Raw genomic sequence first — 14,741 nt, 5'->3', positions numbered from 1 at the left:
AAAGATACCCAGCAAAATGTTCGATGCCAAAGATGCTATTCAAGAATGGGTGCAAGTGAAATGGAATGTCATTTTTTCAGCATCTTCACTCATTCTTTTTACAAGAGCGTGACCCCCAAAAGATGCAATTCATTTTCAGATCCTAAGCATGTCATCTTTACTAACTCGATGGAAGGGCATCTTCAACAATTCTTTGGCATGGCATCTATACCAATCCTTTGGCATGCCATCTTAACCAATTCCCAAGAATAGCACTTTCACTAATCTTTGGCATGTCATTTTCACCAACCCTTTGGCATGTAATTTTCACGTCTTGTTCGGAAAATGGAAAATGCTGTATTGAAAAATGATTTTCATTTTTTTTTTATTTTATTAATTCAAAGGAATTAATGAAATAACTATAATTTATTTATCATCATAAAGTTTAAATCTATAATTGCAGTTTGTTCTCGTTGTTGTAACAGTAGTTAATATGTTTGTATTCTCATTTTTGTGCTTAATCTGACTTTGGGTCTATCAGTCGTAAGAATGCGGCTATTGCGCTATTGAAAAGGAGCAGTGTGTCGTGGGGGCCTGTGCTGTATGCTGGGCAGATGTTTTCCACGGTGTCATCAGTACTTGCCCTATAGGAATTTTGACGGCTGCACCATCCCGAGCGTATTGAACCAAAACTACTCTGGTTTATCCTGACAGCTGGCGCTTCTCAGCTGCGATAGATGGTGGATGTTCTCCAAGGACCGCATTCACACGATAACTGTTTACTGCATCTGCGACTGCATTCGTGTGAATGCTACTTAAACCTGGTTGAAAGGCTTGTTGATCTAGAGGTTCTCTCTTGTAACGTTACACTTCTCTTTCTAGATTATGAGCACGGCTTGCTCTGAGTGAGTCCTCTGCTAATATGGAGATGGCCATCAGCGCAGTTGTTGTGCTGCATACGGATCCTATGCTATTGATCGGCAACTGGAAAGTTATTTCTGATGCTGGAAGAACTATAGCCACAAGGGTACTCGCTACGGGCGACAAAAGCGAAATCGGTTTGTGTCTATCGGTTTGTGCCTATTTTCCAGACTTCGGGAACGATGTGTTTGGCAAGCGACAGGTTGTAAATTTAAGTGAGAAACTTGACTTCCGGCCGTCCCAGCTGTTGCAGTCTAAACACCGCCGCTGCACGCAACAGATTTTACTTCCTCCGCAACAGGTTTTGATTCATCTTACAAAAGGATTTTACTACAACTGCAGATTACTATTTCGTGAATTTTATTTTACAACGTTTAGGGATCTACAAATCGACTTGTTGAGCAGGGTTCTCTAGAGCAAGCAAGGAATCTTTTGTAATTGGTCTGTTCCTTTACTTTTAAAAATGGTAATTGTTGCAAAAATGGTAAAAGTGGTGAACTGCTCTCATATAAATTGAATGCTTTTAAAAGTAAGGAAACACTTTGCGAGTAAAAACTGGTAACCTCAGGCACGTAAAAGAACACGACTAATACCAAAGAGTGCAGTCCGACTCTACCTTTAGCTCAATGATTGGGACTTCCTAGCATAATAAATCTTACATTGCTTTAAACCAGCGACGACCACAGAAATACAACCAACGTATGAGTGAAAAAAGCAACAACCACATTATGTTTTTGTTTGTTTTCATTCATTTACACTGTAGGTGAGAGAGAGAAGCAAATGCAAAAACAACTCAGTGGGCGCCCTCACTATACGATCTAAGCAAAGAAGCTCGTCCCTGCTTTAAACGTACATATTTAGATAAATGTGTAAAAATAAAAACACAAAATTCATCTCTATTGGATCGATGAAATGGGTTCAAATGCTAAGGAAAAGATCGGATCTATCACGACTTCCTTTAAATTGGTTCAAATGCTGATGAAACGATCGGATCTTTCACGACTTCCTTCGAATGGGTTCAAATGCTGATGAAAAGATCGGATCTTTCACGACTTCATTTGAACCAATGCAAAAGATCCAGTGAAATCATGGCATCTCATGGAACCACTTCCATAAAATTTTGCTGGGTATGAATGCTGAGCACATTGTTTGGAATATTTTTGCAACAGGGTTTTGCTTGGTTCAACTCCCAATAGCATAGCAGCTATGGACCAGCATTCAAGATATTATGTAAAAATTTCTATATTTTATCGATTTTGATCCGCAAGATACAGTTTTTCCTAAGTGGTCTGATTGACACTTCAGCTGCAATACTTTTGGGATACAATATTGTTATAGACTGCAAAGCAGCCCTAGTCGTTTCTGAGATAAAGATAAATGGCAAATGGTTTAGATGAGACCATAAAAGCCACACGGGATTTTTATAAAATACTATCTTTCACAAATTGCCTACTAGAAGTTGTTTGCATTTTCACTGCTGCACAGTAATCTTAAATTGTTTGTCGGTATTAATACCTGTAGTGGAATTCTGTAACTCATTTTTTAAGTTACCGACAAAAATCGACACCACACAAAAATTACGGCTAGAGTAAAGAGTGAAATAAATGTTTTCAAAGGAGAATGTTGGGCCATACTATTTCGATTTTTTTAAAATTCTTTTTGTTTCCTGAAAAATTACACTTATTTTCCCGCAAGAATCTTTTCACATAGGCGACCAACCAACCACACGCAGTTTCCGAATTTTGAATGATGAAATTTTTACCCGTTAAGTCTGTCATTTTGAAATGAAGAGCTTAAAGAAATTAAACTGTTACTTTTTCTAAATACCCTCGCAGTCATTGTACCCTGACTAGCGCTTCAGGGTTTGTTCCGTGGCGTAGGTTGTGTGTGTGTTACAAGTGAAATCTCACAGTTGTTTATTGTTTGTGTGCATGTATTGAAAACACACACATACATTCGTCGGTCTGAAATATTAGCAAAATGTTGGTGAAATTTCTTGAGTCATTAGTCAAACGGTTCTCCGTCTCGAAAATATTTCAATTACAGATAAACACCTTCATTATCGCATGACAGCGGATGGTAACTTCAATGAATGGCTACGACGACGAGTTGAGCCTGGGTGAAGTTGCAAATGATTGTTGATGGAAACACACATACGTTAACTTACGACAACGGCAACAGCTCTGCTCTTGGTCTTGACAAATAGCCAACTGGCCCAACAACAAGATACTATTGGTATTGTTGTTGTTATTGAATTAAAGTAGCGGTTATAATGGGGGACTTGTGTGTTAGTAGTGCCTAATTCAAAACTAGTCAAAGAATATGAAAGAGGAGCAACGAAAGAACCAACGGTAGGTAAAAGAATAAGAAAAAATCGCATTAAACCGCTTTGACTACAACAATTTGCCGGCTATTCACCTCTAGATGATGTTCTGTGTGTACAAAGCTTCTCAAGCGTCGTCCCACTTTCCGCCAGCGAGAAGAACAAGAACCGCAATGACGGCAAGAGGGGCGACTAGTTCGACGCTGAGAGTCAACATAAACAGATTCTAAACATAACTCACCAAGTAACTGAAACGTGTTCCCTCACACTAAGCAATCAAGCACGACTGCCACAACATACATACTCTGCCATTGTTTAGCTTTGCGTCTACCATGTTTCGTATAAACCCAAAAACGGAATTACAGAATTATTGTGTAACAAAGCTAGAAATAATTACTTTTTGACAACAGTAAATAATAAAATTGCTGTTAGAAACGTTTGAGAATGGAATTGTTGCAAACTCTGGTGATATTTTCTCCATTGTGTCTCCTAAATATAGCTTTCACACCCAATTTTGACTTTTTATAGCTTCTTATCAAAATTTATCTGTAAGTCGAAATGGATTCTAGGGCATGAGTTAGATGGACTACTCATGCAGGGAGAAGGTTATGCAAATCATTGGGGAAATTGTATATCCATACTAGGTATAAAATAATCGTTTTCTAACAACCTTGAATCAAAATAAGTTAGCCAAATCTCATATATTTGATGATTAACTGACTACGAGGGGATCTGGCAAAACAATAAATAAGCATGGATCTTCTACATATGTATATGAACATACGTACATATATAGGGATTTATGAGTGAAATCGGACACTTTTACAAAAAGTGGTTTTGATTTCCTTTATTTTTTGCTGTGTCGATGATGCTGTTCCTCAACAACATATTTCGGTATATTTTTTGTCTAACTGTTCCAGAAATATTGCGCCTTAAAAAAATCATATTCAGTAAAAACTATATGCAAAGAAATGATCATAACTTCATTAATATTGGCTCAAAAAAAAAAAAAAAAAATTACCCTACACCACTATGTAGGGAGGGTATTATATGTTGGTTTTGGCCAAAAACTTTGTAACGCATCGAAATAATGGTCGTAGACCCATACCCATAGACCCAAAATGAATGTCTCGCTGAAGCTGAATCGATCTGGCTATGTGTGTCCGTCCGTCCGTCTGTCCATCTTAACTTTGTAATCACGCTACAAATTTTGGGTGTTGATGAGGGTCCCGGAGGGGAAGAAGCCTATTGATTTTGGTGATGGTCGGATAATATTCAGGGGTCAGAATGGGCAAAAAACTTATTTGGAGAAAAAGTCAACGTTTTATTTCAAATCCAATATCTCTGTTTCTTTAAGAGGTATATCAAAAGCAAAACCTGGCAAGGAAAGTAGAAAATATCACCTTTACAACGATTTTAAGTAGTTTGTCGTAGGTGGTCAAACAACAGAGATATCGCAATAGTCGATAATGCATCCCATTTTCCGATTTTTTTGTAATCACGCTGCAGGTCGCAATTTTGATCGGATCGTAACGAATTGTTTGGGAGTTGATGCGGGTCCCTCAGAGGAAGAAGCCTATTAGGTTTGGTGATGGTCAGATAATATTCAGGAGTCGGAATCAGCAACAAGCTTATGTGGAGAAAATTCAACGTTTTTTTCTTATGCGAATATCTCCGCTTCTGGTATGAGTATTCCAAAAGGAAAGCTCGTTAACGGAAGAAGAAGAGATCTCCTTTATATTGATGCAAAGTATGTTGGCGTAAGTGGGCAAACAACCGAGATATCGCAAAAGTCAATAATATATAATAATATATATACAACGACAAAGCCTGTCAATGGAAGAAGAAAATATTACCTTTACATTGGTGTAAAGTAGGTTGGCGAAGGTGGTCAAAAAAGGGAGATACCACAATAGTCGGTAATGAATCCAATTCTTCCATTTTTTGCAATCACGCTACAGGTCATAATTTTGTATTTTTATATTTGAGACTTTGTCTTCTTGGGCTATAAGGTATTTTTTTATTCAATGTAAAATAAGATTATTTATTTCATTTTTCTACCCGACGTTTCGTTCGGTTTTTCCAATATCTTCACGGTTAACCTTTATTCGATAAATAATCTTACGTCAGTTTTACATTTATGGTTTTCAAGTTTGGAGTTTGTATAAAAAAATATCACAATAATTAAACAAATGTATTAATGCAAAAAATAAATAAAAATTAATGTAAAAATCACAGTTCTTAACACTAGCTATCACAGGCTGTTGATCGGATGGTCACGAAATTTTGGTTGCCTATGGGGGTCCCAGAGAGAAAGAGGCATATTATGTTTGGTGGTAGTCGGATTATATTCCCTAAAAGAAATGTTTACAAGTGAAAAGATTATTCACAGGGGTAGTGGTGTAGGGTATCACATGGTCGGCCCCGCCCCGACTATAGCCTATGCTCACTTGTTTGGAATCTTGCATACGGCATGTCCTAAGACACCACTTGTAGAGAAATTTTACATGGCTGAAATACTCAGGGGTATTTTGCCACCGTTGAAAATTTGATGTTGCCTAGCCGGGGAATCGAACCCACGACCTTCTGCGTGCAAACAATGATTGTACTCTTCTATTTTAATTTTGTTTTTTTGTATGAAACTACGATTAATTCGATGATGATAATCATCGACGATCGTCGAAATATTTGAAAAATAAAGTGATAAAATAAAAAAACCAAACTTTAAATCAAGAAGTTTTTACAGAATTCTATTTTTCAAGGCGCAATATCTCTGGAACCGTTAGTCGAAACAAAATCTGAAAATATACTGAAATGTTTTGCTGAGGAGCAGCATCAACACAGCAAACAAATAAAGGAAGTCAAAAACCACTCTTTGTAAAATTGTCCGAATTCCCCATATACAGTCTGTTGTAAAAGTTAGTATACAGCCTTGAAACCAAAATATATTAGGGACTTATTGAAAACAATGAAAAATGTGTAATATTTACATACATAAGAAAATGTACGGTTCAAATCCAAATAAGCCCAAAATGTATGTCGCAAAAGTAAGTATGCACCGGAGAACCCTTGTGGAACTGTGTAACAATTACTTTATTTTTATTTATTTATTTTCAAATTCATATATGATACAAAAGCCAAAAAAAAGATCATCAATAGGATATTAATTAGTTTTAATGGCAGTTATAGTATTTATAGTGACAAATCTCTGTATCGTAAAACTCGAAAATATTGGTTATCTATAATAACAGCTACTGTAGCGACAGCAATCCTGGTGGTATGAATTTTGAAGCCATGAAATGCTCTAAAGTTTTAATACTGGGTGATCTTGATCGAGTTTAAACTTGTCTTGTTTGGTAATACGGCAATTTCTTGAAGGAATCTCATATTTCTGGGGCCATTGTCCTTTTGAGACACGTAATAATCCTAAATCCTTACACTTAAGGACTTTCCTTTTGAGTTAATTTTCTCACAAATTGTGCCCCATTTCATATTCCCACCAAAAATAAATAGTTGGAGATCCTCAAGTTCCGGCCTTTTAAGAGTATCTGACTGATCCTGGTGTATCTAATGTACTACTAATATCTAGTACTACTTTTAACTGGGGTGCTACGTGGTGTAATGGTATACACGCTAAAGGTCTGTGGTTCGATTCCCAGGCCAGGCAACATCAAATTTTCAACGGTGGCAAAATACCCCTCAGTAATGTTGGCGACATTTCCTGAGTATTTCAGCCATGAGAAGCTTCTCTAAAAGTGGTGTCGTATGACACGCCGTTCGGACTCGGCGATAAAAAGTAGGTCCCATATCATTGAGCCAATATGAATCGGCGTGCACTCATTGATATGAGAGAAGTCTCCCTTGTCCCTTCCGTGATGTTTGTAGAACAATTATTATTATAACTACTTTTAACTAATTCATTTAGATGTGTTTGTATCCTAAGTGAAGCAAACTCAGCTCATCAGCAGATTTTTGCACAAACGATGCGTTACAAAAGCATTAAAATCTGTATATTAAAAATTTCAAAGATCTATCATATCCTATTGTGGTGGTTAAGTATCACCCCAGTGCTTACAACGGACCTTGAGGATCTCCTACTATTTTTTTTTTTTTTTTTAATTTACAATGGGATACAATTTGTGAGAAAATTAACTCCAAGAAAAAGTCCTTAAGTGTAAGGATTATTACACGTTTCAAAAGGACAATAGACTCAAAAATATGTGTTGCCTCCAAGAAATGTCCGTTTTATCAAACAGGACAAGTTGAAACTTGATCAAGATCCCACCATCACATATGAAAAACTTGCACGAATGTTTAACATTCTAAACACCTTCACTGCTCAAAAGACATTCGGTCATTAAGCTCGACTCCAACGAGAAAATAATTAAAAAAGGAAAGATCGGATCTCGGATCTTTTAGATCCCTTGTTTCTTGTTTGTGGACTCATATCACTTGTAAACAATACAAATGTTTCTCTGGTTACACTTCTATTCGAATGAAACAATGATATGTTGCGAGATCCCAATATATAGTCCTGTAGCCTTAAAATCAGCGATGTTCAGCAAAATAATTCTTCCACCCGCAATTTGGTATCTTGTTTTCGCATTGTTGTTAAACATTTTGTACAGAAGAAGTCTGAAGGCCCAATTTTTTGAAAATTAAAGACTTGTTGCTCTTGTGTGTGTGTATCATATGTGTAAATGAGAGACGAGAGTGTGTAAGCCTAATATGTGTCTTTCATTGTCAGAAGCAGCTGTTTTCTGGCCGTTTGTAAATGTTTGTAGCTGTTTGTTTTGCTGCCTGGCTTATTCAAGCTTTGACTTTAAATGTTGTGCCAATATATGGTTGGACGAATGTTGTTATTGATGTTGTTGTTACCAGTAAACCCATACATACATATGTATGTACGTGTATTACATATGAAAGAACATTTGATTAAAGTTCTGTTCTGATGTAGGTATACCATCGTGTTTTCTGTGTCAGAATTTTACCGTACTACGAACCTTAGCGGTAGAAACGTCAACTACAAATTATACAGTTATAATACGCCGACAAAAAATACGGACTTGTAAAAAATGAAAAACACAGACACAAATAAAATAGAGAGACGATAGAAGTAGTTGTAGATACATACGTATGTATGTACATACATACATCATATGTATGTATGTAGATACCAGTTCATACCATAAGCTTCAAGAACATGAATGTTGTGCAAGAACCTGCAGTAAAAACAACAAAGCATAGCATAAAAGTGACGAAAACATCAATAGCAACAACAAGACAATAAACCGCAACAGATACATTGGATATTCACAGAAGTTTATGCACATTGAAGCTAGGTATTCGGTTAGATATTCGAGTATGTTCACGTGTGTGCGCGCATAGATTTATATGGTTTTGCTAAGAAACATTCTGAGGAATATCATAGACCAACATAACGATTAGAGCTTCAAGCAAAGAAGAAAAGCTCATAACAGTACATACTTCAAGAGTTTCTAAGCTGGTAGAAGAATGAGACAGACGGACGAATGGACAATCTTCGATATTACTAATGAATACGAGCTTGCTTAAGTTGAAAAAACAACTTAAACTTATTTAACGGATATATTCGTTCGTAGTCACGACAGACAAATGTTATAGCTGATTTTTAGTAAGAAACGGACGGACTCATTTGGGTATGATTTTCTTTCGTATTGTTAAACAGCACGTATCATTCACTTTACCCCAAATGTCCTTTTGTTTACACACCTCTGCAACAATTTTCAAAACCGTATTCGGTATACACGTATGATAGAGTTCACACAGTTATCGTCGGTTATAACGGATAATTAAACTAGAGATATTGTACTTCACGAACGAACTAGTTCAGTTGAGCAACTCACTGAAAAGAGCGACTGAACTAGATCAGTCAAAATCAGGGATGCCAACTGTTCCGAGGTAAAAATCGCTACAGCCACATACGCACCATAGGTCTGTAGCTATTTTTACCTTAAAACATTTGACATTCCTGCCTAAACAGTGGTTATTGTACGTCAAAAATCACCACAAGTAGCGGGAAAACCACCAACTTGGCACCCCTGGTCAAAATATATCATTATTGGAGGGACAGAAGAACGACAATAATCGTTCGTATCAGTTCGCAAACATATTTGCAGTTTAAAATATGTCGTAGGACTTACTCCAATCTACACCATTTTCACATGTAATTCGAAGAATTTCAGTTGTAATTTGATTATTTCATTTGAAATTCGAAACATTTCACTTGTAATTTGAGAATTCCAAATGAATTTTGAATTATTTCATTTGTAATTTGAGAATTCCATTTGATATTCGAATTATTTCATTTGTAATTTGAATTTTTTCATTTGTAATTCGAATTATTTTATTTGTAATTCTAATTTTTCCAATTGTAATTTAAATTTTTCTATTTGTAAATCGAATTTTTTCATTTGGAATTTCAATTGAAGAAAATTCAAATTACAAATGGAACAATTCGAATCACAAATGAAATAATTCGAAATACAAATGAAAAAATTCAAATTACAAATGAAATAATTCGAATATCAAATAGAATTCTCAAATTACAAATGAAATAATTCGAATTCCAAATGAAATTTTCAAATTACAAATGAAATAATTCGAAATTCAATTGGAATTCTCAAATTACAAGTGAAATGTTTCGAATTACAACTGAAATTATTCGAATTACATGTGAAAATGGTGTAGTTCAATTTCGTTCATATGAGCACGAAGGCAAATGCGTTTAATTTTGGATCTTAAAGAATGTCATCCCTAAAAAATTGCAACAAATTTGGGAGACAGCATATCATAAAGTGCGATAGTTTACAAGTTTCTCGATGTGTCTAGGCTGATACACACACTTTTTGTGCCTATGTATGTTAGAGTTGTATAGTTCATGAACGAACTAGTTCAATTGAACGATTCATTGAAAAGAGCGTATGAACTAGATCTGTCGATATAGTTCATTATAGTTCAATAGCTCACTGAGCGCCGACCGAAAGATCCACAAAGAACGATCAACGAACGAACGATTCTCAATTTAGTTCAGCATGTCATTCACATAAAGTGACGCCGTCCTCTGTGCTAAGTGACGCCTTCGTAATGTAATGAGTTTTGTTATTTTTTGGATCAATGTGAAGCGTCATCCCCCATTTTAATAAAAATAAAATTTACATAAAGAACATTTTAAACACATCGTATCCCAATATATCGAATCCATTACCTATTTAATGTGCCTTGTTTTGGATAGAAAAAAGAAAGAAAAAAATAAAAAAAAAGCTTTTTTCGCAGTGATAATTTCTACAAACACACAACATAAGATTTTTTTGCCAGCCACTTAAATGAAATTGTAATTACAATTTTTTCGAAGGATGTTTTTTTCTAAACTTAATGCAAACATAACCTTTCTTTATGAATGGAATAAAAATATCTAAATGTAATATGTTTGTAGTTTAATTATACTATTCTAATGTTTGTTCCTATTTGATGTATGTATGTGTTTTCATCAAGAGAACGATTAAGAGCCCGTGAACGATTCTGATCCGAATGATTGAACGGGATAGTGAACTATTAACTAGATTACTGAACTAGTTCAGTTAAAAGAGCTGAACTATTGAACTTGATCTTTCAAATGAACTAGATTGTACAACTCTAATGTATGTTTGAAAACACAAACATTTCTCATAGTTCCCCAACATACCATTTTGTGTAATTGTGAGATAAAAAATATATATTATTAGATCATTTTCCAGTTGTTTCACGTGTATTGCAAACCTTTTTCGTAATACGAGAGGAACTAGAAAAGTTTCTGGCTTAGTGTTGCCAGACGCCATCTAACTATTTTTTGTACGTTTGATACTTTTGAGCCTGAAATTTCCCGAACAAAAGAAGGCGAATCGTTGCACACCATGACAATGTGAGTTCTCACACATCGATTCGAACCAGCGCTTTTTTGACCGAAACCCAAGGGCTTCATTTGATTCCCGCACATCAAGAAAAATGTGCCACAACCCTGCGTACGTCCCTGACATACATACATATACAATTTACATACAATATATAAAAGTTAAAGGATCTTCTATATCTCAAAAACGGTAAGACCCACGAAAATATCATAGAGGTCAATCTTGTGGAGAATATCCACAGCTACAACATTTTCCTTAGCCCCATTTACATTGGACTCGCGATTTCCAAACAATAGCGTGAAAACCTAAAGAACCCCTAAAATTAAAATCCCTCCGGCGATTTTTTTTTGTTTCTTGATATCTCTCATCTATAAGCTTTGTAGTTTCAGAATCTGCATAAACTTCCCAGGTGTAAGCACCTTCCATTTAAAATTAATTAAGGCGCACAGTGAATAGTAACAAAAACAGCATGTTCAAATTCGTCGGTGTCACTTTTTGGATAAGTATAGCAATACAGAAAGATTCTTACAAGTAAAGGCACCAAGCCAAAAATAGGTGTACGCAGCTTTATGTGGTCTATAGATTTGACAGAAAAAAATATGACGTGGGAGTTTCATGCATTTGTACTAACCTGTCATTGCTCCGCTTGTACTGGGTCCCGAATACACCGCTTCTTTGGACGTGGACGCTACTGATGTTGCAGTAGAAATACTTTTGTTCGACGTGGTCATTGTGGCTGCCGTCGCCGAAGACGTTGTATCTGTGGTGGACGTTGTTGCTGACGGCGACATTGCCGTAGCCGATGATTGTACTGACTTCGATACTGTTTGTCGCTTGATGACAATTTCCGTTGGTATGTCCACTGTCATCGGTGAGATGTTTGTTGCTGTTGTACTAGCACCGGCAGCTGTAAGTGCCGGCACAGGTTCAAAACAAACGTCCAATAATGTCGTTCCCGATGACGTTTGCAGCCCAGCTAGGTCCTTCAAATCGATCCAACTTGCACCAACTTTGTCGCTATCTGTCAGCGGTAAACTCAGAACTCTGGTATCATTTTCATCGACAATGTGAAAAGCTTGAGTTGGTTCGATCTTAACTATGATCGGCTGATTGGAAATAAAATGCGATTGTTGCTGTTGTGACTGTTGCAGATGTTTCTGCTGCAGAGTGTGTCGTTGGGACAGGACTTCACGTTCTTCCAGCTCCTTGGAATTGGCAATATGAACTGCAGTACTTGGTATTACAAGTGTAGCCTCGCCACCCACAGAGGCCGATGATGACGGTGATGGTGAAGTGCTCAAGGCAAGAGCATGTGATGTCAGATGCGATGAAGACGATGCCGTTGCCGTTGACGATGGCTTGCGGACAACATCAAATTTCAGAATGGTGCATTTATCGGTCTGTTGATACTGGTGCTGTTGTTGTGGTCGCTGCGATTGTAATACCAAACTGGGGACACTCCTTACCAGTGTTGTCGTCTTCGTTCCTGTGGAGGATGTAATGAAGGCGAGAGGCGGTGAAGTGGCCTTATTTGCCGTGGAAATGGTGCGCACTGTTGTTGTTGCGGGCAAAGGAAATATTGAAATGGATGGAACTTTAGTAGTGATGAGTCCATCACTAGCTGTCGCAGCCGATCGAACCTCGCTGGTGGCAGATGTTGTTATGGTCGTTGTTACGTTGCTGTCATCTCCGCCAACACTTGCACAGGTACTAACCGACGTCGGCGCTGTTTTTAGCGGCCCTATAGGCTGCTGTATCACAACTAAATTTGTTTTCTCCGTGGTGTTTTTGTTTACAAAACACCTTAAATCGGTGATCTGGGTCCTATACTCTTCTGAGGAGTTGGATCTAGTAGCGCTCTGATCTTCGATTACTTCCACCTGTACACTTGAGCGTTCAGAGGACACCGGTGATGATACGTTTGAAGTGGACGAAGATGATGACGACGATGATGATGGTGATGAGTATTCTTCACTTTCTGTGGTCGACTCCACTTTGTCGTTCTTGTTGTTTCACTTGTTTATGTTTAAAACATTAAGTCTTTTAAAATTTGTGCGTTTTTGTTTCGTTTCGTTTGTTACTTTTGTTTTTGTTGCAGTTTAAAATACATTTGTATGTATCATATGTTGTATTTTGTTAATAACAAAATTGTATCAATGTCCAAATCATAATCGATTTGATTTTACTGACTGAACTAAACGATGATTGTGCGATATGTAGGGAATATATAATATTCAGAATCTTCGGTTCTAGCAAGTTTAGCGGTATTTCATTAATTCAGTTCATCTTTTTATTAAAAGTCCTAAAATGGAATTTGAATTAAGACAAAATTGCACACACACACATTGTTCGTATATTGCACATTTATATATAGGAATTGGCCACCCAGGTGGTGTCCAATGAGACCTTGAACGTCAGATGTAGGAGGAGTTTCTTTAAAAACCTTAAAGCTTAAGTCATTTTATACGGCTAGTAATTCTGAAGTCTGTGACAAGTCCTTTGATGGGGTTAGAGGATGCCGATACTGACGAGAGGAAGGCATTTCAGTCCGATTTTGAATTAATGTATCAAATTGTGTTTCCAGGTAATACTCATTGCGAACAATAAGAAACCAGACGCTAATAAAACAAATTCTTTAAATTTGAGTTATTAACGAACTTTTCATGGTCTCCGCCATGAGCCCAATTACAACTTTAACATACAGTGGTCCACAAATGTGGTTATTTTCTTATAGCATTTCCGCAGAAGCTACACAATACCAAAGTAATTTTAAAAATGCTAAATAAGAAATGTATTTTAATAAATCATACAGACGTTATTACGTGAAAACTGAGAAAGGTTCTTAAATTATCAACTCAACGGTTATATTCACGATCATAGCTCCAAAAGCTCCGCCCGAAGGCTGTTCATCTTCATCATCTTATAAATGCTTCAATACTTTATAAGGTTTTTGCACATATCTATGAGTTGAAAATAGGCTAAATAAACATGCGTTCTATTTTTAGAACAGTTGAGGAGAATTTATGTTCAATTTCAACACACTCCACATTTTTAGTTTGCTCTCTGCTGGATTTGAACATGCGAACTTCTGATTTGTAGCCAAACACATTACAGACTGTGTCACGCGTACTGACTCATCGTAATTTTGTTAATAAAACTTTGTCTTTCTAGCCATTCACATTCAATATGCCTGATGAGCTGAATTAAACCACCAGCGAAACGATCGTAGCATATTGTTTGAGTGTGTGGTGACTTCGCTAGAATTCACTTTTTCAATACAAAAAGTCCTTAGGTCATGTTAGCTCGATAAAAATTCAATTAATTAAAACAACTTTCATAAATAATGGCCTTCGTCCTAATAAGAAAACAATAAATAAAACTATTTTTTGCTGACGGTTCTGTAGTCGGACACATAAGCTCTGTACCACCGTCCACATTATTTAGTAAGGAGTAAAGAAAGTAAGTTTGCCTTTAATTTTGCCCATTATTTTTCAGCTTATTGGTAATACAGAAGGTACCGTGTTTACATTACTTTGTAATGGGTTATTCGGCCCATGCGGCTTCCTAATTCCAAATCCAAAATTTTTGCT

The 14,741-nt window shown here is 36.5% G+C and overlaps 1 protein-coding gene across 4 annotated transcripts in view; it reads right to left on the bottom strand.

The window, feature by feature from the left end:
* Window positions 1-14,741, bottom strand: part of Hr3 (nuclear hormone receptor 3 ROR-beta) — a 96,904-nt gene that overhangs the window by 79,739 nt on the left and 2,424 nt on the right. For all 4 annotated transcript variants that reach the window (XM_073988899.1, XM_073988902.1, XM_073988900.1 and 1 more), the window contains exon 2: window positions 11,783-13,453. In XM_073988899.1, the coding sequence (XP_073845000.1) occupies window positions 11,783-12,020 (238 nt within the window). In that variant the 5' untranslated portion in view covers window positions 12,021-13,453. The remainder of the gene's footprint in view (window positions 1-11,782; window positions 13,454-14,741) is intronic.

This window comes from Musca autumnalis, unplaced genomic scaffold, assembly GCF_047663935.1.
Source record: "Musca autumnalis isolate F117 unplaced genomic scaffold, ASM4766393v1 scaffold_5, whole genome shotgun sequence".
In the NCBI taxonomy this organism is placed as follows: Eukaryota; Metazoa; Arthropoda; class Insecta; order Diptera; family Muscidae; genus Musca; species Musca autumnalis.
This window is presented reverse-complemented; position numbering and strand designations above follow the sequence as displayed.